Source organism: Pongo pygmaeus, chromosome 15, assembly GCF_028885625.2.
Source record: "Pongo pygmaeus isolate AG05252 chromosome 15, NHGRI_mPonPyg2-v2.0_pri, whole genome shotgun sequence".
Lineage (NCBI taxonomy): Eukaryota > Metazoa > Chordata > Mammalia > Primates > Hominidae > Pongo > Pongo pygmaeus.
In genome coordinates this window covers 66,070,230-66,096,320 of record NC_072388.2, presented here as the reverse complement: position 1 = coordinate 66,096,320, position 26,091 = coordinate 66,070,230, and the positions used below count along the sequence as shown (strand labels likewise).

Genomic DNA, 26,091 nt, shown 5'->3' with positions numbered 1-26,091 from the left:
AGAGAGCAGTGGTTCTCCCAGCATGCAGCTGGAGATCTGAGAACGGGCAGACTGCCTCCTCAAGTGGGTCCCTGACCCCTGACCCCCGAGCAGCCTAACTGGGAGGCACCCCCAAGTAGGGGCAGACTGACACCTCACACGGCCGGGTACTCCTCTGAGACAAAACTTCCAGGGGAACGATCAGACAGCAGCATTCACGGTTCACGAAAATCCGCTGTTCTGCAGCCACCGCTGCTGATACCCAGGCAAACAGGGTCTGGAGTGGACCTCTAGCAAACTCCAACAGACCTGCAGCTGAGGGTCCTGTCTGGTAGAAGGAAAACTAACGAACAGAAAGGACATCCACACCAAAAACCCATCTGTACATCACCATCATCAAAGACCAAAAGTAGATAAAACCACAAAGATGGGGAAAAACCAGCAGAAAAACTGGAAACTCTAAAAAGCAGAGCGCCTCTCCTCCTCCAAAGGAATGCAGTTCCTTACCAGCAACGGAACAAAGCTGGATGGAGAATGACTTTGATGAGTTGAGAGAAGAAGGCTTCAGACGATCAAACAACTCCGAGCTACAGGAGGAAATTCAAACCAAAGGCAAAGAAGTTAAAAACTTTGAAAAAAATTTAGATGAATATATAACTAGAATAACCAATACAGAGAAGTGCTTAAAAGAGCTGATGGAGCTGAAAGCCAAGGCTCGAGAACTACGTGAAGAATGCAGAAGCCCCAGGAGCCGATGGGATCAACTGGAAGAAAGGGTATCAGTGATGGAAGATGAAATGAATGAAATGAAGCAAGAAGGGAAGTTTAGAGAAAAAAGAATAAAAAGAAACGAACAAAGCCTCCAAGAAATATGGGACTCTGTGAAAAGACCAAATCTACGTCTGATTGGTGTACCTGAAAGTGACGGGGAGAATGGAACCAAGTTGGAAAACACTCTGCAGGATATTATCCAGGAGAACTTCCCCAATCTAGCAAGGCAGGCCAACATTCAGATTCAGGAAATACAGAGAATGCCACAAAGATATTCCTCGAGAAGAGCAACTCCAAGACACATAATTATCAGATTCACCAAAGTTGAAATGAAGGAAAAAATATTAACGGCAGCCAGAAAGGTCGGGCTACCCACGAAGGGAAGCCCATCAGACTAACAGTGGATCTCTCAGCAGAAACTCTACAAGCCAGAAGAGAGTGAGGGCCAATATTCAACATTCTTAAAGAAAAGAATTTTCAACCCAGAATTTCATATCCAGCCAAACTAAGCATCATAAGTGAAGGAGAAATAAAATACTTTACAGACAAGCAAATGCTGAGAGATTTTGTCACCACCAGACCTACCCTAAAAGAGCTCCTGAAGGAAGCACTAAACATGGAAAGGCACAACCGGTACCAGCCGCTGCAAAATCATGCCAAATTGTAAAGACCATCGAGGCTATGAAGAAACTGCATCAACTAACGAGCAAAATAACCAGCTAACATCATAATGACAGGATCAAATTCACACATAACAATATTAACTTTAAATGTAAATGGACTAAATGCTCCAATTAAAAGACACAGACTGGCAAATTGGATCAAGAGTCAAGACCCATCAGTGTGCTGTATTCAGGAAACCCATCTCACGTGCAGAGACACACATAGGCTCAAAATAAGAGGATGGAGGAAGATCTACCAGGCAAATGGAAAACAAAAAAAGGCAGGGGTTGCAATCCTAGTCTCTGATAAAACAGACTTTAAACCAACAAAGATCAAAAGAGACAAAGAAGGCCATTACATAATGGTAAAGGGATCAATTCAACAAGAAGAGCTAACTATCCTAAATATATATGCACCCAATACAGGAGCACCCAGATTCATAAAGCAAGTCCTGAGTGGCCTACAAAGAGACTTAGACTCCCACGCAATAATAATGGGAGACTTTAACACCCCACTGTCAACATTAGACAGATCAACAAGACAGAAAGTTAACAAGGATACCCAGGAATTGAACTCAGCTCTGCATCAAGCGGACCTAATAGACATCTATAGAACTCTCCACCCCAAATCAACAGAATATACATGTTTTTCAGCACCGCACCACACCTATTCCAAAATTGACCACATAGTTGGAAGTAAAGCTTCCAACCTGCTCCTGAATGAGTACTGGGTATGTAACAAAATGAAGGCAGAAATAAAGATGTTCTTTGAAACCGATGAGAACAAAGACATGACATACCAGAATCTCTGGGACACATTTAAAGCAGCGTGTAGAGGGAAATTTATAGCACTAAATGCCCACAAGAGAAAGCAGGAAAGATCCAAAATTGACACCCTAACATCACAATTAAAAGAACTAGAAAAGCAAGAGCAAACACATTCAAAAGCTAGCAGAAGGCAAGAAATAACTAAAATCAGAGCAGAACTGAAGGAAATAGAGACACAAAAAACCCTTCAAAAAATTAATGAATCCAGGAGCTGGTTTTTTGAAAGGATCAACAAAATTGATAGACCGCTGCAAGATTAATAAAGAAGAAAAGAGAGAAGAATCAAATAGATGCAATAAAAAATGATAAAGGGGATATCACCACTGATCCCACAGAAATACAAACTACCATCAGAGAATACTACAAACACCTCTACGCAAATAAACTAGAAAATCTAGAAGAAATGGATAAATTCCTCAACACATACACCCTCCCAAGACTAAACCAGGAAGAAGTTGAATCTCTGAATAGACCAATAACAGGCTCTGAAATTGTGGCAATAATCAATAGCTTACCAACCAAAAAGAGTCCAGGACCAGATGGATTCACAGCCGAATTCTACCAGAGGTACAAGGAGGAACTGGTACCATTCCTTCTGAAACTATTCCAATCAATAGAAAAACAGGAAATCCTCCCTAACTGATTTTATGAGGCCAGCATCATCCTCATACCAAAGCCGAGCAGAGACACAACCAAAAAAGAGAATTTTAGACCAATATCTTTGATGAACATTGATGCAACAATCCTCAATAAAATACTGGCAAACCAAATCCAGCAGTACATCAAAAAGCTTATCCACCATGATCAAGTGGGCTTCATCCCTGGGATGCAAGGCTGGTTCAATATATGCAAATCAATAAATGTAATCCAGCATATAAACAGAACCAAAGACAAAAACCACATGATTATCTCAATAGATGCAGAAAAGGCCTTTGACAAAATTCAACAACGCTTCATGCTAAAAACTCTCAATAAATTAGGTATTGATGGGACGTATCTCAAAATAATAAGAACTATCTATGACAAACCCACAGCCAATATCATACTGAATGTGCAAAAACTGGAAGCATTCCCTTTGAAAACTGGCACAAGACACGGATGCCCTCTCTCACCACTCCTATTCAACATAGTGTTGGAAGTTCTGGCCAGGGCAATTAGGCAGGAGAAGGAAATAAAGGGTATTCAATTAGGAAAAGAGGAAGTCAAATTGTCCCTGTTTGCAGATGACATGATTGTATATCTAAAAAACCCCATTGTCTCCGCCCAAAATCTCCTTAAGCTGATAAGCAACTTCAGCAAAGTCTCAGGATACAAAATCAATGTGCAAAAATCACAAGCATTCCTATACACCAATAACAGACAAACAAAGAGCCAAATCATGAGTGAACTCCCATTCACAATTGCTACGAAGAGAATAAAATACCTAGGAATCCAACTTACAAGGGATGTGAAGGACCTCTTCAAGGAGAACTACAAACCACTGCTCAATGAAATAAAAGAGGATACAAACAAATGGAAGAACATTCCATGCTCATGGGTAGGAAGAATCAGTATCGTGAAAATGGCCATCCTTCCCAAGGTAATTTATAGATTCAATGCCATCCCATCAAGCTACCAATGACTTTCTTCACAGAATTGGAAAAAACTACTTTAAAGTTCACATGGAACCAAAAAAGAGCCCGCATCACCAAGTCAATCCTAAGTCAAAAGAACAAAGCTGGAGGCATCACGCTACCTGACTTCAAACTATACTACAAGGCTACAGTAACCAAAACAGCATGGTACTGGTACCAAAACAGAGATACAGATCAATGGAACAGAACAGAGCCCTCAGAAATAACGCTGCATAGCTACAACTATCTGATCTTTGACAAACCTGACAAAAACAAGCAATGGGGAAAGGATTCCCTATTTAATAAATGGTGCTGGGAAAACTGGCTGGCCATATGGAGAAAGCTGAAACTGGATCTCTTCCTTACACCTTATACAAAAATTAATTCAAGATGGATTAAAGACTTACATGTTAGACCTAAAACCATAAAACCCCTAGAAGAAAACCTAGGCATTAGCATTCAGGACATAGGCATGGGCAAGGACTTCATGTCTAAAACACCAAAAGCAATGGCAACAAAAGCCAAAATTGACAAATGGGATCTAATTAAACTAAAGAGCTTCTGCACAGCAAAAGAAACTACCATCAGAGTGTACCAGCAACCTACAAAATGGGAGAAAATTTTCACAACCTACTCATCTGCCAAAGGGCTAATATCCAGAATCTACAATGAACTCAAACAAATTTAAAACAAACAAGCCCATCAAAAAGTGGGCAAAGGACATGAACAGACACTTCTCAAAGGAAGACATTTATGCAGTCAAAAAACACATGAAAAAATGCTCACCATCACTGGGCATCAGAGAAATGCAAATCAAAACCACAATGAGATACTATCTCACACCAGTTAGAATGGCAATCATTAAAAAGTCAGGAAACAACAGGTGCTGGAGAGGATGTGGAGAAATAGGAACACTTTTACACTGTTGGTGGGACTGTAAACTAGTTCAACCATTGTGGAAGACAGTGTGGCGATTCCTCAGGGATCTAGAACTAGAAATACCATTTGACCCAGCCATCCCATTACTGGGTATATACCCAAAGGACTATAAATCATGCTGCTATAAAGACACATGCACACGTACGTTGATTGCGGCACTATTTACAATAGCAAAGACTTGGAACCAACCCAAATGTCCAACAATGATAGACTGGATTAAGAAAATGTGGCATATATACACCATGGAATACTATGCAGCCATAAAAAATGAAGAGTTCATGTCCTTTGTAAGGACATGGATGAAATTGGAAATCATCATTCTCAGTAAACTATCGCAAGGACAAAAAACCAAACACCGCATGTTCTCACTCATAGGTGGGAATTGAACAATGAGAATACATGGACACAGGAAGGGGAACATCACACTCTGGGGACTGTTGTGGGGTGGGGGTAGGGGGGAGGGATAGCATTAGGAGATATACCTAATGCTAAATGACGAGTTAATGGGTGCAGCACACGAGCATGGCACATGTATACATATGTAACTAACCTGCACATTGTGCACATGTACCCTAAAACTTAAAGTATAATAATAATAAAATAAAATAAAATAAATTAGCTGCATATGGTGGCATATGCCTGTAGTTCAAGCTACTTCAGAGGCTGAGGTGGCAAGATCACTTGAGCCCAGGAGTATGAGGTTACAGTACCACTGCACTTCAGAACAAGATCCTGTCTCAAAAAAAAAAAAAAAAAAAGAACATTTTCAAAAAGTTTCCTCAAACTACTTTGCAGTCAATATCCTCCTGGCTCCCCACAACCCCAGGCAATCACTAATCTGATTTGTCTTTATAAATTAGTTTTGTCTCCTAAATCTTCATATAAAAGGAATTATATAGCATGTACCCAAGCTGTTTCTAAGGTTTGCCCACGTGTTGTTGCATTTACAGTAGTCCACCCACCCCTCATCTTCAGGGGATACCTTCCAAGACCCCTTGTGATGCCTGAAACCTTGGATGGTACGGAACCCTGTATACACTGTGTTTTTCAATCTGATCATCGAGAAGGCTACTGACTAAGGGGCAGGTAACATATGCAGCCTGGATAGCTGCAAGGGGATGATTCCTGTTCCAGGTGGGATGGTGTGAGATTTCATCATGCTACTTAGAATCGCATGCAATTTAAAACCTATGAATTATTTATTTCTGGAACTATTTAATATTTTTTGACCACAGGTAACTGAAACTGTGGAAAGCACAACTGTGGATAAGGGAGGACTTTTGTATTCCATAGTTAAGTTTCTTTTTGTTGCTAAGTAGTATCACTGTATGACCATACCACAATTTGTTTGGTCATTCACCTGCTGATGGGCATTTGGGTGTTTCTGGTTTTCTGCTATTATGAACAAAACTATGACTATTTGTGTGTGAGTCTTATTTTGAATATATGTCTTGTGAACATGTTTTTAGTTTTTTTTGAAATTTGATCATATATCTCTTTTTTTCTTAAGAGAGGGTCTTGCTCTGTCACCCAGGCTGCAGTACAGTGGCATGATCATGGGTCACTGCAGCCTCGACCTCCCGAGCTCAAGCAATCTTCCATCCTCAGTCTCCTGAGTAGCTGGGACTATAGATATGGGCCATCATACCCAGCTAATTTTTTGTAGAGACAGCATATCACTTTGTTACCCAGGCTGATCTCAAACTACTGGGCCCAAGCAATCCTCCTGCCTCAGCCTCCCAAAGTGCTGGGATTACAGGCATGAGTGACCACATCCAGCTGATCATATGTCTTCACTTAATTTTCCAAACTCTTTTCCAAGGTGGTTGTACACCAACTACAGTGTATGTTGCCTTTTGAAGGATTGTGTTACTAGATAGAAATAGAAAGTTATAACTCATAGTTATAGCTTTCTACCTGTAAGAATCAATTAGATAATCTTTTCCCCCCAAGTGAACAAAAGTAAAAGTTACAGATAATCTGTATCAAGAAAACAGTTTCTATGATGCTATAGCCATCTCCAAATTAGAAACTGTCGGTTTACGTATATACCTAACTTAGAAACGTTAGTCTCCTCTTGGTTTCATGGAATCTCTGTTTTCACTCCTGATTGTGAAGGTTGGAAACAAACTTATTCTGTCTTTGGAACAGCAGGGAGAGGAGGAGGAATTCCCTAGGCTGTGGGCCAAGAGACTGGGTAGATGGTTTTTCTCTAGAGCAGTGCTGTCTGATGGAAATCTATCATGAGCCACATTTTTTTTTCACATATGTAATTTGTAACACAATGCTTAATAGGCACATCAAAAGAGTAAAAAGAAACATGAAATTAATCCTTAAATATTTTTAACCAATATATTCAAATATTATCATTTAAACATATAATCAATATAATATGTATTAAATATTTTACATTCTTCTTTTCTCAAAGACTTCCTAATCTGGCGTATATTTTACACTTACGGTATATCTCAATTTGGACACTAGATATTCAACAGCTGAAGTGAAAAATGTAGCCATACCAAAACAATAAATTTGCATTTAACAGAAAAATATTCTACACTGTTCTAGTTTTAGAATTAGAATTTACGTTTATTAAAAATAATCTAAAATTCAGTTTCTCAGTCACACTAGCTATGTTGCAGGTGCTCAATAGCCATATATGCCTAGTGGCCATCATATGGGACTGTGCAGTTCTAGAGGGTTGCCTGTGGGCCAGGAAGGGAAAGATGGAGATAAGAGATATTCTCAGTTCACAGTAGAAAAACCAGTACTATTTGTGTGAAATTTGAGTTAAATACATTTCCATAGCTTTAAAAAGAAACCTAACTACCCTTATTCTGAATTTAAAAGCATGAGTTCTAATGTGAATCGCAAATTTGCGTTTAGCTTGGCTGTTGGGCTTCTTGGGTTCAAAGGCCATCTCCACCATTTTCTAGCTGTATGACTTGGACAAGTAACTTTAACCTCTAAGCTTCACTTTCACCACCTGTAAAACAGGGAAAAATAATAGTGTCCCTCATATTACTGTGAAGATTAAGTGAGATAATGGATAAAAAACATGTTGTAGCATGACTGGCAGCTTTTAGAAAATAAGTGATGGCTTTTAAAAAGTCAAACCATTCCCTGGATGGGGACTGTCCGTAGTTTCTTTTTTATTTTTAAAAGTACATGGCTTTTTTTAACCTGTTTGAAAATGACACACTGATTCAATAAATACTGTCTCTCAGCACCAGGTACTCTGCTAGAACAAAAGATGAAACGAACACAGTTCCCACCTTGAATGACCCCACATTCTCCAATGTTAGAAACAAAACAGTGTTGAACTAATGTACAAATGAGAAAAGTGAAACCAAGAGAATAACAAATTTTTCCATCAATCCCAAAGAAAAGAAACCCCATCCATAAAAACTGATTTATGAATTGAAAATCTTATAGTTTTGCATAATCCTCTAGCTTCCTTTAAAATAGATACCCACAATTAAAACAGTTACGATTTATGAAATTAGGTTGACATGGATTTGAATTCTTAATGATTAGTCATAGGCTTTATTTCTGCCACATAGAAGACACTGCTTGGTTTTCCTCTTGCACTGATTGTCTTTTCCTGAGCTGTGTTTGCTTTTTAGTTTAGTAGTTTGTATCTGATTTTTAAAAAAGGTGGAGAAGTCAGTCCATTTAATTCAAATGTCTGAAATAGAGAATATTTTTAGTGTTATTACTGTTAAGATTAAGACAAGAGAAACTAAATACGGGTAAAATAAATGATTGAAACAAATAAAATTATACTACAACTTTTCTTCTTGATACAAAAAATAAAGATCCTTTGGATGGATAAGATCTCATTTTTTTAATCTAGCCATTAAAACATTATTAAACTGAATTTCTTTGTTTTTTTGAGACAAAGTCTCACTCTGTCACCCAGGCTGGAATGCAGTGGCACAATCTTGGCTCACTGCAACACCTGCCTCCTGGGTTCAAGCAATTTTCATGCCTCAGCCTCCTGAGTAGCTAGGATTACAGGCGCCCACCACCAGGCCCAGCTGATTTTTGTCTTTTTAGTAGAGATGAGGTTTCACCATGTTGGCCAGGCTGATCCTAAACTCCTGACCTCAGATGATCCACCCACCTTGGCCTCCCAAAGTGCTGGGATTATAGGCGTGAGCCACCGCACCCGGCCAAGAAACTTAATTTCTTAAAATTGTTGTTTTTAAAAGCTGTTTCTACCCAAGGAAAAACCTGTCCATTCAGGATGTTAAGATTAAGATTATAGGCTTTACTCTTTTAAATTTCTAGCAAAAGTTAAAACAAACAAAAAATAAAATTCTATAGCTGCTATTGAATTATTTGCAAGTTCTTAATCTGTGCTGTACTGAGTCCTAAGATTTGGTCATAAGACCTACAAACATCACAATATGCTATAGTAAATAAGAGTCCAAATAACTTTCACATTACTTCAGTTGTAATAAGATGAAGTCTTTCACATTATTTGTAATAATATGAAGTCTGTATTAGTAACTAACTTTTTCTACCATTAAAAAAAATCTACCTTTTCCCATATATCAGCAATTCAAAATATAAGTATTTGGGAGCAAATTTTTCAATTTAATAAGTCAAAATTTAAGTATGGTATAATTTTTGTCATTCTTTGCATTTGCAGCTCTCTCTTAAGGAGACTCTAATATTTGAAATTTTGTTGCTGAATATATCCATCAAGGGATTGAAATCATTGTAAAATATTGAGTTATCTTGAAAGAAATTTCTCTCTTTAAATTCTATACTATATTGAAAGATGGCAGAGCTTCAGACTCTGTATAGGTGGATGTAGGAGCCAGCACGTGTCACCCTGTATGCCACCCATCACTGTCTCCACACCATACAACAAGTTAAAGGGAATATTAGGAGCCTTCTTAAGGGGGAAAGAAGTCACAAAGGAACAGGTACAGATCAGGAAATGTATGTGGAGGCCAGGGAGTTATTGAGTGTGGATATTTGTTGTTTTTCAGCCACGTTGTTCTCCTCTGGTCCATTACCTTTCACCTACAGTGTGCATCTTATGGGGCCCTGTTAATAAACAAAATGCTCGGCCAGGCACAGTGGCTGACGTCTGTAATCCCAGCACTTTGGGAGGCCGAGGCGGGCGGATCACTTGAGGTCAGGAGTTTGAGACCAGCCTGGCCAACATGGTGAAACCCCGTCTCTACTGAAAATACAAAAATTAGCCAGGTGTGGTGGTGTGTGCCTGTAGTCCCAGCTACTTGGGAGGCTGAAGCAGGAGAATCTCTTGAATCCAGGAGGTGGAGGTTGCAGTGAGCCAAGATTGTGCCACTGAACTCCAGCCTGGTGACAGAGCAAGACTCCGTCTCAAAAAAAAAAAAAAAAAAAAAAAAAAAACTAGCTGGTTGTGGTGATGCTTGTCTGTAATCCCAGCTACCCAGGAGGCTGAGGCATGAGAACCACTTGAACCCAGGAGGCAGAGGTTGCAGTGAGCCAAGATTGAGCCGCTGCACTCCAGCCTGGCCGACAGAGCAAGATTCAGTCTCAAAAAAATAAAAATTAAAATAAATAAACAAGTAAATAAACAAAATGCTCAAGTGCTAAGCTGGCTTTGGTGGCAGAGTGACAGAGGGTGGACAGAAGAGTGGGCACCTTGATTCCATCAGCAAGGCCCTGCCAAGATGGGCAAGGGTTTACCGCCCAGGCCACCCATGGTCTACCAACCTCCCCACTTCAATACCGTGAACTCAGCCCTTATGCGTGCACACACACACACACACACACACAGCATTAGCTTTACACACACACACAGCATTAGCTTTACGAAGGAGGCAACAGAAGACACAATGGCCCTAAAATTGCATTGCTTCCACTCTTTCTGTGCTACTGGGTGTTGTTATCATGGCTGGGAGAAGTTTCATTTTTCAGCAACGCACTGCAGAGCTGGTGTTTCGAACAAACTTAGAATACAGTAGGCCAGGGCCACCCTATACAGCTGTGCAGATTATGAATTGCACATAAACTACAATGTGGATGGTGTGTACAAGCTACATAACTGTACATGACAGCCCTGCAGGCACTCTATGAATATCTGTATCATTTTGCTGTGAAACAAAGAGGTCTTGATTGTATTGGCTGATCTAAAAAGCAGGTCGGGAAAGAGCATGATAAGTTTGCAAAGAAGTATAGAAATGAGAAGAATTGCTACGGTAGCACAGCACATAATTCTCTTCCAGTGCCTCACCTGAAGCCCCTCTCCTCCTCCCTGTGCTGATGTTATCTTTTGACCCATGATGGATTCTAGAGCAGAAACCACAACAAACCCCTAACATTTCATTCCACTTATATTGTTACTACGGTAGAATAAGATTTAATCTTAAAAGATCCCACTTATTAACAACCTTTTTGTGTGACAGTATCATAGCTATCATGTATTCCTATAGAGACTTATAATTAAGAAATTACCTTTAGGTTGTCTTACATGTTTTTCCATCAACTTTGTCTTTTTCTGTTTTACTTTTCTTTCCTCACATTCATTCCCTTGAGAAAAGGGGAGACAGATGAGGCACAAGTTTGAGGAAATTAGAAGGAGATTTGATATGAAGGGAGAGAACTAGAGGGAAAAAAGAAAAAAAGTAAGGAAAGTAGAGGAGAGATCAATAGAGAGGAAGTGAGAAAGAAAGAAAAAAAAGCCAAAAGCAGGAGAAAAAAAGGCACAGAAGGAGAAAGAACTTATTTTGAATATTAAATTCAGATTATGTTCTAACCACCTCATCAAAAATGTATTTATTCTTTGCAATGGAGCTTATTGTTGAATTTCACAAGCAGGTTCCCTTTTAGAGGGCTCCCTCCTTTTTTATTAAGCCTGGATTTTATAAACAAAGAATGAACCTGGCTGCTTAGGATTCCAAGGAATTTGGTTTGTAATATTTAAGAGGAACATGGAAAAGAAAGATGGGTAAGGGTGGGAAACTCCCAATATTTTATGTGATTTTTCCTTCTCTTCTTTTCTTGAATCTCTATCCTTTGTCTCTTTTCATCTTGGAAAAAATATCAAAGAATCAGAGATAAGCCTATAATTTGGGCTCACTGTAAAAAAAATTTTTTTAAAGTTAAGGAGAATAAAGCCTAGAAAGGTAAAAACTTAAGAAAGGAGAGAAATGGGGCTGGGGACAGTGGCTCACGTCTGTAATCCCGGCACTTTGGGAGGCTGAGGCAGGTGGATCATGAGGTCAGGAGATTGAGACCATCCTGGCTAACACAGTGAAACCCCATCTCTACTAAAAATACAAAAAAAAATTAGCTGGGCATAGTGGCATGCACCTGTAGTCCTAGCTACTCGGGAGACTGAGGCAAGAGAATCACTTGAACCTGGGAGACGGAGGTTGCAGTGAGCTGAGATCGTGCCACTGCACTCCAGCCTGGGTGACAGAGTAAGACTCTGTCTCAAAAAAAAAGAAAAAAAAAAAGAAAGGAGAGACATGAATTCAGATCCAGAGAGACAAATTTAACCTGGACCCTATTTCATGCATAAACTTGTGATAAAAACAGTGCATTTGAAGTGCCCCTTTATCCCAAAACCTTATGCAGAAAGGTGAAAAAAATGTAACTTTCGCAAACTGCTGAGAGGTTTGAGAGAGAAATTTGAGATCATGGTCCCTAACTAGCATTGCTGGGTGAATGTGAATCGGATGAGCTTAATAATGCCATGAATTTGTTTTACTACTATGGGGAGCAGTTATTATTCTGATTTCCACCTATAATACAAATTAGAATTACAGACTCATTTTTAATTTGTACTTCAATTACATTTAATAAAATGAGAGATTAAGATTCAGCCAGTCTTTGCTTTTCTTGGGGTACAGGGTGTTAAGTGAGAGTAAAAGTGTATGGAAGGGGAACAGGTGATTTAGAGGAGAGTGAAAATGGGGAAAGAAATGCTAATCAGGGGAAAAACTGAAAAACTATACAAGCCTAAGTAAGAAAAAAGTGGGCAAACATGGGAGAAACAGGTGGAAAGAAATACACAAGAGAAAACAAACAGGGAAAATAATTAATACTTTGTGGAAAACTGCGTGCCCATTTTGTATGTTGTACCACCCTTGTGATTTAACAAGCCCAGAGTGGAATTTTGCTGCTCATTTGCTGTATCTTTGCTTAGCTCCTGATTTCCAAAGCCCCATTTCAAGCTGCCTGCTAGACTGTCAAAGTTGAGTCCCAGGACTACAAACATGGCAGCTCATAGAATCTTAACTACCAAAAGGGTCTTGAGACAGCGAATGATGCCCTCCTCCTACCCTCACCCCAGCCACTTGCACACTTTTCATAGTTGAGGAAATTGAGGCCCAGGGAGATTAATGACCATGTAATACAGGGAGTGTAGTTAGAACCAAAGCATTTGATTCTAACTTCAATGTTTCAGAGTTGATTTCTTAATTTTTCCCTTCCAAAATGTTTCCAATTCCTTCTCCCAGCCTGTTTCATGAGGTTACTATCGCCTAGTGACGTTGTCTCCCAAACTGACATACCCAGTTTTTTTTCCTCTGGTCCCCACAGGCAGTCAGTCAATAACTCTTGTTGACTATGGATTCATGTCCTTGTTTCCACTGTGATTGCTTCTCACCTGGTTCAGACTTTGGCACACTTCATCTGACTGTTAGAGTAGCTTCCTAACTGGTCTCCCTACCTCTAGCCTCCCTCCAGCTTCTCTTAGAGACTGCAGTCAGAGTAATCATCTTAAAACATAGCACTAATGTTGTCATTTCCCTGTCTTTCAGTGGCTCCTCTTTAGCTACCTAACTTCTTAGCATGATCCATTATTTCCGTAATTTCACTCCTGCCTTGCTTCACAGCCACATCTCTCACTACTCCTAAATCGAACATGCCCAATACTTTCCTATTTGTTTGATTTTGGTCACCCTGTTCCCCTATATTCAGGATATCCTCATTTTCCCCTTTCCTAACTCAAAGACTGCCTTTTTCATAGAGTCTCATTATTTCCTTTCCTGAGCCAAAAAATAAGTTCTGGACTTTTCTCTTAAAGTACACATAACTAACATACATTCTGGTTTATATTATTTGTGCACATGTCCTAAGGCCAGGTAACATATCCTGTTGTTTTACTATGTTTTGTTTTGTTTTTTTTTGAGACAACATCTCACTGTGTTGCTTAGGCTGGAGTGCAGTGGTGCAATCACAGCTCACTGCAGCCTCAAACTCCCAGGCTCAAGCCATCCTCCTGCCTCAGCATCCCAAGTAGCTGAGACTACAGGCACACACCACTATGCCCAGCTATGTCCAATTCTTTTTTAATCCCTCCCACAGCCTACACAGTGCTTCATATATGATAGGTAGGAATCAAATGCTTGTTCAGTTGGACAAAACTGAGTCTGTGCTAGAAAACAGGTAAAAGAATTAGTCACATAGAGGACGAAGACAAAAATGTCAATGCTTTATATTAATTTGAAACTTCCATGGCTAAATACATGACTGTCTCAGAATTTATATAGAATATACATAGAATGTACTAATTGCATGCAATAGTTTTAATAGTAGTAAGGCTGCTAGTAGATTTACCTTTGCTTTTAGCAACTAAGAGGAAAATATTTGCCTATACTAGATCTATCTGAAATTTCTACAAATTTAGTTTGATTTCTTTATGAAACACAGTTTAGGGTAGAAATTAATAGATGAAAATTCTGTACTGCAAAGGAGATTTTGCACTTTTCTTATAAGCTATGACAGCATTTCCCTATAATGTTCTCAGGTTCAATAGTATAGATTGGAATATAGGCCAAACCACATTACAGTGAAGTTTATCTGGTACTTTTAGACACTAAAGCCCAATGGGGGCCAGGCTCAGTGGCTCACGCCTGTAATCCCAGCACTTTGGGAGGCCGAGGTGGGCGGATCACTTGAGGTCAGGAGTTCGAGACCAGCTTGGCCAACATGGTGAAACCCCATTTCTACAAAAAATACAAAAATTAGCCAGGCGTGGTAGCGGGTGCTTGTAATCCCAGCTACTTGGAAGGCTGGAGTGGGAGAATCACTTGAACCCAGGAGGTAGAGGTTGCAGTGAGCCAAGATTGTGCCACTGCACTCTGGCCTGGGCAAAATAGCGAGACCCCGTCTCAAAAAAAAAAAAAAAAAAAAGCCCAATGGGAAGGCCCAAAGACAAATCCCATTTGTGTAAAAGCCTATCCTATAATAATTTGCTGTTTTTTGTGGGACTGACTCTTGTACGTGTGACTAAAACTGCCTTCAAGTATTATTACTTTTTGAATTAGTATTTTTTTTTCTCTTCACTTATGCCAAGTTAAATATTCCTTCCATAGTGTTCTTTTATGTGCATGACTGAAGCTGAGGCTTGGTCTGTCTCCCAGGTTTGAAAGTAACTTAGAGCTGGTTCAGCACTCAGCAAAGAGAGAGATTTGCCTATAAGACAACCTATAAGAGGTGCCTATAAGACAACCTCCACATTAAAAGTTCGTTACAGGCTAAAGATTCTTAGGACATGGCAATATGTAAAGAAAAATCATCACTCCCCCACTGCCAAATAAAACCCAAACATTAAATAGGCCCAGGGCGGTGGCTCACTCCTATAATTCCAGCACTTTGGGAGGCCCAGGCGGGCAGATCACTGGACATCAGGAGTTCAAGACCAACCTGGCCAACATGGTGAAAAATACAAAATTTAGTCAGGCGTGGTGGCAAACGCCTGTAATCCCAGCTACTCAGGAGGCTGAGGCAGGAGAATCACTTGAACTCGAAAGGCAGAGACGTTGCAGTGAGCAAGATCACACCACTGCACTCCAGCCTTGGCAACAGAGAGAGACTATGCCTCACAAAAAAACAACAAACAAACAAACAAAAACATTAAATAATATCACCTGGTAGAGGCTAAAGACATAGGAGGAACAAAGAGGAGCTGGATAATTTTACATTTACGAAAAATTTAGTTGTGGACCGTTCCCGTTACACATCAGCAAGGATGGCAGGTCCTATGATTGCTGTAGTTTGCATTCTGCCTGCAGAACTAGGCTTGGCGTGGTTTATGCCTGATGATTTAGATACAGGGAACTGGGAAACTAAACCAGTGCAGAAAAAGAAAACTGAAGTAGTAAAGTACCATAATGTTTTCCACTTGAAAGATAGCCTGAGGATCGGCTTTGAGAGTTTCTTCAGTATAGGATTCTCAGAATGGAGCATAGTGAAGAAAGGAAATGCATCAAAAAGTCTAGCTGAATTCCTTTGCTCTTAGCCACACTACTCTTCCAGGAACCAGAGATGACTACTGAATACCAGGGATCACAATAAAACATGTAGTGGAATTTGTTCCATACCTGAAGTGTTTGATTCCGTTCTCAAGCTCCTGTAAAAATAAATAGCACATCTCAAAAATTTGCCAGCATAACCACAAATATTTAGAAAAGATTTACTAGATTTGAAATAACCGGTCATTCTTTAAATGCTTTGTGGGTAGTAATGAAACATGTTTAGCAAGCCTAGGCCATTGCTGATTATAGAACATATGAGAATAAAATTACCTAAATTTCTGCAACATGTGGACTATTCAATCTGTAAAAGCCGTAAAAGCTTACTGTACATAATAATATGTAATCTATTCTTATTATATCTATTGCCAGTCACCCCATAGGGCTGCTGGCAACCCCAACACTGCTGCCTCCTTGTCCTTCCCTTATCAGGCTGAGAGAAGTTAACTGCTGCTGCTGAGCCACGTAAATAAATAAGACCAATTATGTTGGGAATATAGGGTTTCAAAGAGACCTGGGGATAAATTCTGAAATGGATGGTTAGGAGAAATCACCAACTTCTGGTAGCTTCTTTATCACCAAGTCTTTGGCTTTCCTGGGGGTGGCCATGCTTGGGAATGTTGTAGCAAATAATGTACCTTATTTACATTTAATAACATTTCTTATGGTTTGTTGGATAAAAGGGGAGGCTAGCAGTTTTTTAGATTTTACTTTCAGAAATGTCTTTGGATAAAGAAGCTTATTTTCTGTGCTCCTGATTTTTAAAATTGATAATAATTAAAATACTTATTTCCTTAACCTCATTGGCATACTAAAACATAAACTTAAGTCGCATAATTTTCACCAAATTCTTATTTCTTGACACATTTTTCAATAAGTATTTTGGAAGTATTGAATAAAACAAATAGTTTAGGAAAGATAATTATCTTAGCTATTATCCTACAAAATAAACATGCAAAGACATAATTGTGATCCATTTTAAGGGGACTGGCAAATACATCCAGTTCAAGTTCTACAATGGATATTTCAGAAAGTAAATGTTAAAATAGTAATTTTCTATACAGTTTGCAAATAAATATTCATATAGTCTTTATCAAATAGATCTGATGACTTAAATGAAAGTTAAGCTTAATGATAAAAATTTTCAAGAGACAGAAATATCAAGTAAATGTACCTTGAAAAATAGATGCAAATTAAAATAAAGCCTGCCACTATCCTCTTTGAAACAAAGGAAAGAGCCATGGTAGCACTACTGTCAAGACAGGAGAAAAAAATATAAATGTTTTATAAAGTAAATTCTTCATTTCTAAAGGACCTAAAGTGACAGTATAGATAAGTTTAAGTCTCCAACATTTTTCACTTATCTAGATTTAAGATGCTCAATTTAAATTTTAAAGACTAGTAAATCTGAGGGCACAATATTCAACAAGGTCATCGTTTACTTTTTTTTTTCCCTGAGAAAAGGTCTCCCTCTGTTACCCAGGCTAGAGTGCAGTAGCTCTATCATGGCTCTTTGCAGCCTTGACCTCTCAGCTCAAGCAATCCCCTTGCCTCAGCCTCCTGAGTAACTGGGACCTCAGGTGTGCACTACCACGCCCAGATAATTTTTTTCTTTTTTCTTTTTTGTAGGGACAGGGTCTTGACATATTGCCCAGGGTGGTCTTGAGCTCCTGAGCCCAAGCGATCCTCCCGCCTGGGCCTCTCAAAGTTTTGGGATTACAGGCATGAGCCGTTGCACCCAGCCTAATTTTTTATCAGTGTTCCAAAGTACGCAGTTATAAAGTGTCACTGAAATCCATGGTTATGGAAAAGAAAAATAATATATATAACTTATTTTTCAACCCCACTAGCATTACTAAATCCCACTAATGTCTCTGCAATACAGCAGTAGTGAATTCCATTCTGTTCTTAGAATATTACATCTTTCATCCATAATTAACATTCTCAAATTAGACTCTAAATAGTAATTATGTTCCTGATGCAAATAGGCAATAAAAAGAAATCCATGCTTTATTAAATTGGGTTTAAGAGGATTACTTCTAACCAAAATTTGTTTTGTTTTGTTTTTCTTCATCTATTTATTTCTCTCCAGTAGGGTCAGCTGATAAATGGCGTAGGGAGCTGAGAAGGGAGGGGTGAGACCTTGAAGAATTGGAGATTTGTTAATTCTCGAGATCTTTTATATCTTTAAAATTCTATAATTTTTGCTATTTATTTAGGGATTCATTTTTTATCATTTCTAATAGTGATCACAATAGTGAGACTAATGAAACAGTACCTGCTGAGCCTTTTTCATCCTAACAAAGTTATTCTTATAATTTTTAATGTTTTAAAAAGCTATTAAGGGGTAGTATAGAAAAATTCTCAGGGAGTGATGTCAGCAAGATGGCTGACTAGAGACGCCTGGCATTCATCCTTCTCCCACAAGAAAGGACCACAGCAATGAATAAACTGCTAAGATGTGACTGGAGTGTCAAAGGAAGGTCACTGGAGGGCAGCTGGGGAGCAGAGATATGTCTGTGGTGATGGAAAGTCCAGGAGGACAGTGTGGAGGCACCTATATCACCCACGTGGACTAGATCTGCCCAGAGTCAGGAGAGACTTCCCATTGCAGGGAAAAGGTAAGCAGAAGAGCTCCACCAGCTCCCACTGCTACCAAAAACACCTACAGTCCTTACAACAGGAGAATCCCACAGTCCTCACAAGCCCTGAGCCTAGTTTTGGGAGCTGCTAGGAATTCACACAGCTGGATTGCCCCAGGTTAAGAGCACAAGGTATGCACTTCCTACTCCCCAATCACCACCTGTGAGCCAAACTGCTGCTTGAGACCAGAGCCACCTCTGGAGAGTAACCTGCTCTGGGGGGCCACTGGCCACTGCATCTCTCCAGCCCTAGGGCTCCATCTCCATTCCACCAAGCCCACACTGGTGGCTGAACATGACAACACCACCTGTGCAGAACCTGGGCCAGGATCTGCTGTGGCTTTGGCTTTACATAGCAGGGAAACCAACCCTCACTGCTGCACTTCTAGCCAGAGGGAGAGTATGACAGTCTTATCCATGGAAAACCCACCCTTGAGTCAGCCAAACTGCTGCATACACACCCTCAAGTGAGAGAGACCCCTGAACCTCTAAACAGCTGATATACCTCTGGGCAAGCAGAAGGGCTATGTGCTGTGCTTAGGGCATGAAAAACTGTTCCACAGTGCCTCCATCCCCTACAGACATGTTCCTGGCCTGCCCAATGACCCTGCACCCAAAATCAGGGCCCAAGACACAGTCCTGCAGGTTGCTCCTGACAGGCATGCCCCCAGGCCAGCCAAACAGGCAAGAACCCATATCCTGGACCAGAGAAACAGTCCCATAAGCCACCCAGGTGGACATGCCCCAGGCTGCCAAGCAGCCCTGTATCCACATATCAGGCCTCAGAAACAGCCCACAGGCTGACCCCAGTGAGCATGTCCCTGAGTCAGCCAAGCAGACTTGCACTTGTGTTCTAGATTTGAGAAACGGCTCTGTGGCCCACCCACCCAGTAAACATGCCCCCAGATCACCCACAACCAAGCAGCTGTGCACCCACATCCCTGGTGCATAGCTCTGAGAAACACCAGGCCTGAGAAACAGCTCTGTAGGCTTCTACTCATAGACAACAACTGTGTGATCATGCTTCTGGCCACAGTAACAGCCCCATGGCCCCAAACCCAGCAAGCCAGACCTCAGGTTGGCCAACCCACTGTGTGTATGTGCCTGTCTGTCCCTGACCTGAGAAACAGCCTGGTGAGCCCATCCCTGGCAAAGCTGCACCACTGATGCCACAAACTCTCTAAGCCTAGGCCACTGAGAAACTTGCAAACACTAAAGAAACTACATGGAGACTACACTATTGCATCCACTTAGAACCAAAGCCAACGCAACCCACTGAACTGATATCCCAAGACCGATTCATATAAATAAGTCTTTCCCTGTGACACTACTCCATAAAATTGGAAGAGGCATTTTTTCCATTAGATGCATAGAACTCAACATAGGACCACAGGATACATGACACTTCCAAAGGAAAACAATAATTCTCCGGTAACAAACATCAATAATAAGAAAATATATAAAATGTCAGAAAAAGAATTTAAAATAATAATCTTAAGAAAACTGTTAAGATTAGACTCTTAAGATTAAAATCTTTTACAGATAAACCAAAACTAAGGAAATTCATCATCAGTAGATTGGCCTTACAAAAAATGCTCAAGGGACTTATATATAGAAACGAAAAGATGATAACCACCATCATGCAAACATGCAAAACTATAAAACTCACTGGTAGAGCTGATACACAAAGGAGAAAGAGAAAGCAATAAAACCTTATCACTACAGAAAATCACTCAACTGCAAAAATAAACAATAAGAGAAGTAAGGAGCAAATGATATGCAAAACAACCAGAAAACGTGTAACAAAATGACAGGAGTAAGTCTACCTATCACTAATAACCTTAAATGTAAATAGATTAAATTGCCTGCTTAAAAGATATAGACTGGCTGAATGGATTTTTAAAAAAATGACTCAACTATATGCTGTCTACATGAAACTTACTTCACCTGTAAAGATACATATAGACTGAAAGTGAAGAAATGAAACAAGATATTTGATGCAAATGGAAACCAAAGTCAAGCAAGAGTAGCCGTATTTATATCAGATAAAACAGACTTTAAGTCAGAAACTGTAAAAAAAAGATGAAGAAAGTCATTCTATAGTTATAAATGGATCAATTTAACGTGAAGATATAACAATTGTAAATATACATGTACACTGGAGCACCCAGATTTATAAAGCAAATATTAGACCTAAAGGCAAATAGAGATCCCAATACAATAATAGCTGGGGACTTCAACACCCACTCTTAGCCTTGGACAAATCATCTAGACAGAAAATCATCAAAGAAACATGGAATTTAAACTGCATCACAGACCAAATGACTTAACAGACATTTATAGAACATTTCCTCCAACAGCTGCACAGTACACATTCTTTTCATCAGCATGTGGAATATTCTCCAGGATTGACTATATGTTAGGACACAAAACAAATGTCAAAAAGTTTATCCAAAATTTTTAAAAATCAAAATCTTATCAAGTATTTTTCTGACCACAACGGAATAAAACTAGAAATCAATAACAACAGTAACATTCAAAAGTATACAATACATAAAAATTAAACAACATGCTCCTAAATGACCAAAGGGTGAAGGAAGAAATGAAGGATGCTATTTAAAAATGTACTGATACAAATGGAAATAGAAATACAATATACCAAAACTTATGGGGGCACAGCAAAAGCAGTATTAAGAGTCAAGTTTATAGTGATAAATACCTACATCAAAAAACTAGAAAGATGTCAAATAAATAACCTAATGATGCACCTTGAGGAACTAGAAAAGCATGAATAATCCAAACTCAAAATTAGTAGAAGGAAAGAAATAGTAAAAGTCAGAGCAGAAATAAATGAAATGGAGACTGAAAAAAAAAATCCAAAATATTAACAAAACGTGATTAACTCATTCTATGAGGACAGCATTGCCCTGATACCAAAACCAGACAAGGACATGACAAAAAAAGAAGGCTACAGGTATAGATGACAAAATCCTCAACAAAACAAAATCCACAGAACTGTACAACACAAGGAGTAAACCTTAATGTAATGTAAACTATGGACTGTAGTTACTAACAATGTATTAATATGTGTTCATTGACCATAACAAATGTACCACATGTAAGATGTTAATACAAGATACCATGGGGGATTGGTAGGAGGGCACAGTGGGATGCGTGTGTGGAACTCTATGCACTATTTGCTCAGTTATTTTGTAAATCTAAAACTGCATGCAAAAAATAAAGTTTATTAATTATTTTTCATAAATTTTTTAAGAGGCATTAAAAGCGAATGTAAAGGTTTAGGGCATTTGTTTCGGGCAAGGAAAGAAGTAGCTGAAATGATTCAGTTAACTTTGTGAGATTTTGATTTGTGGTATGATTTTGAAGTGTTAGACAAGGGTTGGGGGCACTGGATTTGAGACAGAAGAATGAAATAAAACATAAGGAAGACATCAGAGTGACCAGACCTGATCAATGATTATTTAGGACAAATTGCTAAGTTGGATGGATTCATTTAATCTTTTTTTAAAAATAAATCTTATGCTTTTCTAATAAAGCCATACTCATGTATTGTAGTGAAAGGTACGTTTTCCACTGAGCAGCACCTGCCTCTATCCTTCTGCATCTTATATTCCTGTATCCCTTTCCTATTTCTGACTAATGGTTTCTGTTTTTCTCTTCCTACTTTACTCTCACTCTCTCCTGTTGTTGTTGTTGTTTTTTAATCTTTTTACTTTCTCTTCTAACACATCAGACTTACAAGTTGCCCTTCTGTCATTGTTTACTTACACTGAAATAGCTCAGTGGTTATCATAAAAAAAAAAAACAATAGATCAGTGTTCTGGGGAGAAATTTATTTCAGTGACTTCTGTGTCCTCAGTAAAAGTAGGAAAATGTCTGTGGGTGATAACAGCAATTCACACATTGAACCATAGTTTATCTTTTTGAGCTCCTAGTCCTGGAAGAAAGCTCCCTGGAAGATTCCTGGTGAGGCTATAGTTCTTTCCACAGCTATAAAAGCAGAATCCTTATTTTGACTGTAGGGCTTCAGGAGAAGCCATTGTGAGAAAGGAATCCTTGCTTGATAGATATGACTGGCTTCTCCTAAGGAAATGGTTCTCAAATCTGAGTGCGCATTAGAATCACTTGGAGGTCTATTAAAACACAGAATTCTATGCCCTATCCCCAAGCTTATGATTCAGTAAGATGGGATGAAGCCTAAGCATTTACGTCTTTAACCAGTTCCCAGGTGATGCTGCTGGTCCAGCGTCCTCATTTTGAGAACAACTCATATAGAAACCTTAGATGGTTAACGATGCTTTGCTTGAGCAGCCAAGAGCCAACACTTTGAATGTCTTGGCACTTGTATCTAGAGGCTCTGGGATTGTGAAAAATGCAGTGCTCAAGCAGCTAAAGCAAACTACTCTGATTTCAAGGTTTGTGGCTCTCCTAAGGATCACCCTTTTCCTTTGTTTCCCTTGGCCTATACTTTGTTAGGAAAGAAGACTTTTTAGAAAAACCAGCTTTGAGTAGTTAATCCTCAGTTGAATAAGATATTTTTGTGTATATATTTATTTGTATATATGTGTAAATATATATATATGTATACACTTTTTTTTTTTTTTTTTTTTTTTTTTTTTGCAACAGGGTCTTGCTCTGTCACCCGGGCTGGAGTGCAGTGGCTCTATCATGGCTCACTGCAGCCTCAACCCCCCAGGATTAGGTGATCCTTCCACTTCAGCCTCCCTAGTAGCTGTGACTACAGGCGCATGCCACCATGCTTTGCTAAATTTTTGTATTTTTTTGTAGAGACAGGGTTTTGCCATGTTGCCCAGGCTGGTCTCGAACTCCTTGGCTTGAGCGATCTGCCCGTGGGATTACAGGGGTGACACACTGCCCCTGGCCCTATGATACATTTTTTGTCAGAGGAGCCATTTTAAAGAAGATACTTTTTTTATTTAATCTACATTGTTAAAAATGAATTATTAGTGACAATAATGATCATTTACCGAGCAACTAATATGTCCAAAGCCCTCTGTGCACTTTCATCACTATGCTTCTCAGAACCTTACAATGTACCTAGTGTGTTTACTGTTTTCATTTCATTATACTCTTTCAAGGAATTCCCTAGAGCACACCTATATTTGACTTTAGCATGCATTCTATTACTCATTTTAGCAGATCTTCACAGTGGTTAAGATTACATTACAAGAAACATGAAAGGGTCTCCCGGCAGGAGAATGCTTAAAGTCTATCCAGGACAAATGATTTAATGTTCATTTTTGAGAAGTTTTGCAGGGACAGACTTCACAATGTACAGAACCTACAGAAACTGGTTCTGTTGTTTATCAATATATAATAAATGATAAGTATTTATTTATTTAAGAGTCAGTGTCTTGCTCCATCACCCGGGCTGGAGTGCAATGGCTTGATCATGCTCACCAAAGCTTCAAACTCCTAGGCTCAAGTGACCCTCCCACTTTTGTTTTAGTGACAGGGTTTTGTTAAGTTGCCCAGGATGGTACTCCCACTGTAGGTTCCGCAGTTGATGGGATTACAGGCGTGTGAACCACTTTGCCCAGGTTATTTTTTAAATTGATTGCTATATTACCTAATAATAAAATTTTCCTCTGTGTTAAAATAATTTACTTTAAATCTACTTTGTAAATGTAGCTTTCTGCGAACTTTCTCATACATTTGAATATGGTCATTGTCACCTATTAACATTCTCCTATCACCTCAATTTTTTTTTACTACACTAAAAATATTTAATCAGTTTTGTGCTCTTTTCCCCAGTTCTTCTCTAGGTTCAGTTTATTGGGTAGTATAGTGGAAAGATTACTTCAGACATCCTGTGTGGTACAGAACCATGTTTGTACTGTATTCAATGTGAGTCAAATCTACATTAGGTTTTTTTGTTCAGTTTGCTTGAACCTATCTTCCTCCCTCTTTCCCTCCTTCCTCCCACCTATATTTTATCTATATCTATACCTAGATGTATTTTGAACAGTTACCATGTGCCTGGTATTGTGAGGATTTTAATATCAGCTATTTAATCCTTATAGCAATTCTACATGGTAGATAGTATTCCCATTTTACAAATGAGGAAACATACCTGAAGAAGTAACTTGCCCAAGACCATAGAGCTAATGAGACAGAGAAGCCAGCATTTGAACCCAGAGATCTGACTGCAAAGCTTATTCTCTGTTTTTGTTTGTTTTTTGAGGCAGGGTGTCACTCTGTCACCCAGACTGGAGTGCAGTGGTGCGATCTCAGCTCACTGCAACCTCCACCTCCCAGGTTCAGGCGATCCACCTCAGCCTCCTGAGTAGCTGGGACTATAGACACATGCTACCATACCTAACTAATTTTTGTAGAGACAGGGTTTCACCATGTGGCCCAGGCTGGTCTCGAGCTCCTGGACTTAAGCTATCTGCCTCCCTCAGCCTCCCTAAGTGCTGGGATTACAGGTCTGAGCCATCATGACCTGTGGCAAAGTTCATTCTCTATTGGCTGTGTTAAACTGTCTCCCAATGAATGCATCCTAGATTCAATTTACTTTTAAAATTATATGTGTAATCAATTATATAATGAAAGTTTAATAGAAACATCTATCAATAGCTACAACAAATATTTATTCCTTTTATCATCAACTATGCCCAAACTGTGGTTTCTTCCCAGACTATAGAAATAAAATACCATTGTATTTACATTTTTTGGAATTTTGCTTCTCCAGCTTATAATTCCTTATTATGAACGTAGCTCTTTTCTTTTTTCTTTCTTCTTCTTCTTTTTTTTAAATAGAGACAGGGTCTCCCTGTGTTGCCCAGGTGGGTTTCAAACTCCTGGGCTCAAGCAGTCCTCCTGCCTCAGCCTCCCAAAGTGCTGGGATTATAGGCAGGAGCAACCATGCCAGCCATAGCTGTTTTCATTGAAATTCTGCCTATGGCTTTTTCTAATGGGGTTCTGTTGTTTCACGAAATCGACATACTATTTCCTGGTTAGCCATTTTCCCAGTTGTGAGCATTTGGATTACTTACAGGTTTTCCATATGAAACGCTATGTTCAGGTAAGTTATTTTCCCCTTTGAATTATTTCTTTGACATGTTACCATAAGTAAAGGAGTACAAACATTTGGGGTGTGAATTGAATTGACAACCATTTACAGTGACACCAAGAGTGTTGTTGACACCTAATGAAAAGCTAACTGGTAATTGCTTAACTTGTATTTCTTTAATTATTAGTGAGGTTGATTCCTTCTCAAGTAGTTGTCTTCTGGAGTAAATTTTCTATTTATGTCCTTAAATCATTTGCTAATTGGATCTCTTACAAATTCCTACCAACTACTTATATATAAAGGTAATCTATTATACTTTTTCATTGTTTTTTT

General features: G+C 39.2%; 1 protein-coding gene across 14 annotated transcripts in view; it reads right to left on the bottom strand.

Moving 5' to 3' along the window:
* Positions 1 to 8,312: 8,312 nt before the first annotated feature.
* The window catches only part of GARIN2 (golgi associated RAB2 interactor family member 2), a 43,022-nt gene continuing 25,243 nt past the window's right edge, over positions 8,313 to 26,091 (bottom strand). For 3 of the 14 annotated variants that reach the window (XM_054448606.2, XM_054448610.2, XM_054448611.2), the window contains 3 exons: positions 16,129 to 16,157; positions 11,252 to 11,326; positions 8,313 to 8,480 (listed from right to left, as the gene is read on the bottom strand). In XM_054448606.2, the coding sequence (XP_054304581.1) occupies positions 8,473 to 8,480; positions 11,252 to 11,326; positions 16,129 to 16,157 (112 nt within the window). In that variant the 3' untranslated portion in view covers positions 8,313 to 8,472. Of the gene's footprint in view, positions 8,481 to 11,251; positions 11,400 to 11,970; positions 12,064 to 12,572; positions 12,761 to 16,128; positions 16,158 to 17,233; positions 17,312 to 26,091 lie in introns of those variants that run through there. The other 11 variants (XM_054448615.2, XM_054448614.2, XM_054448604.2 and 8 more) reach the window with 10 other exon arrangements.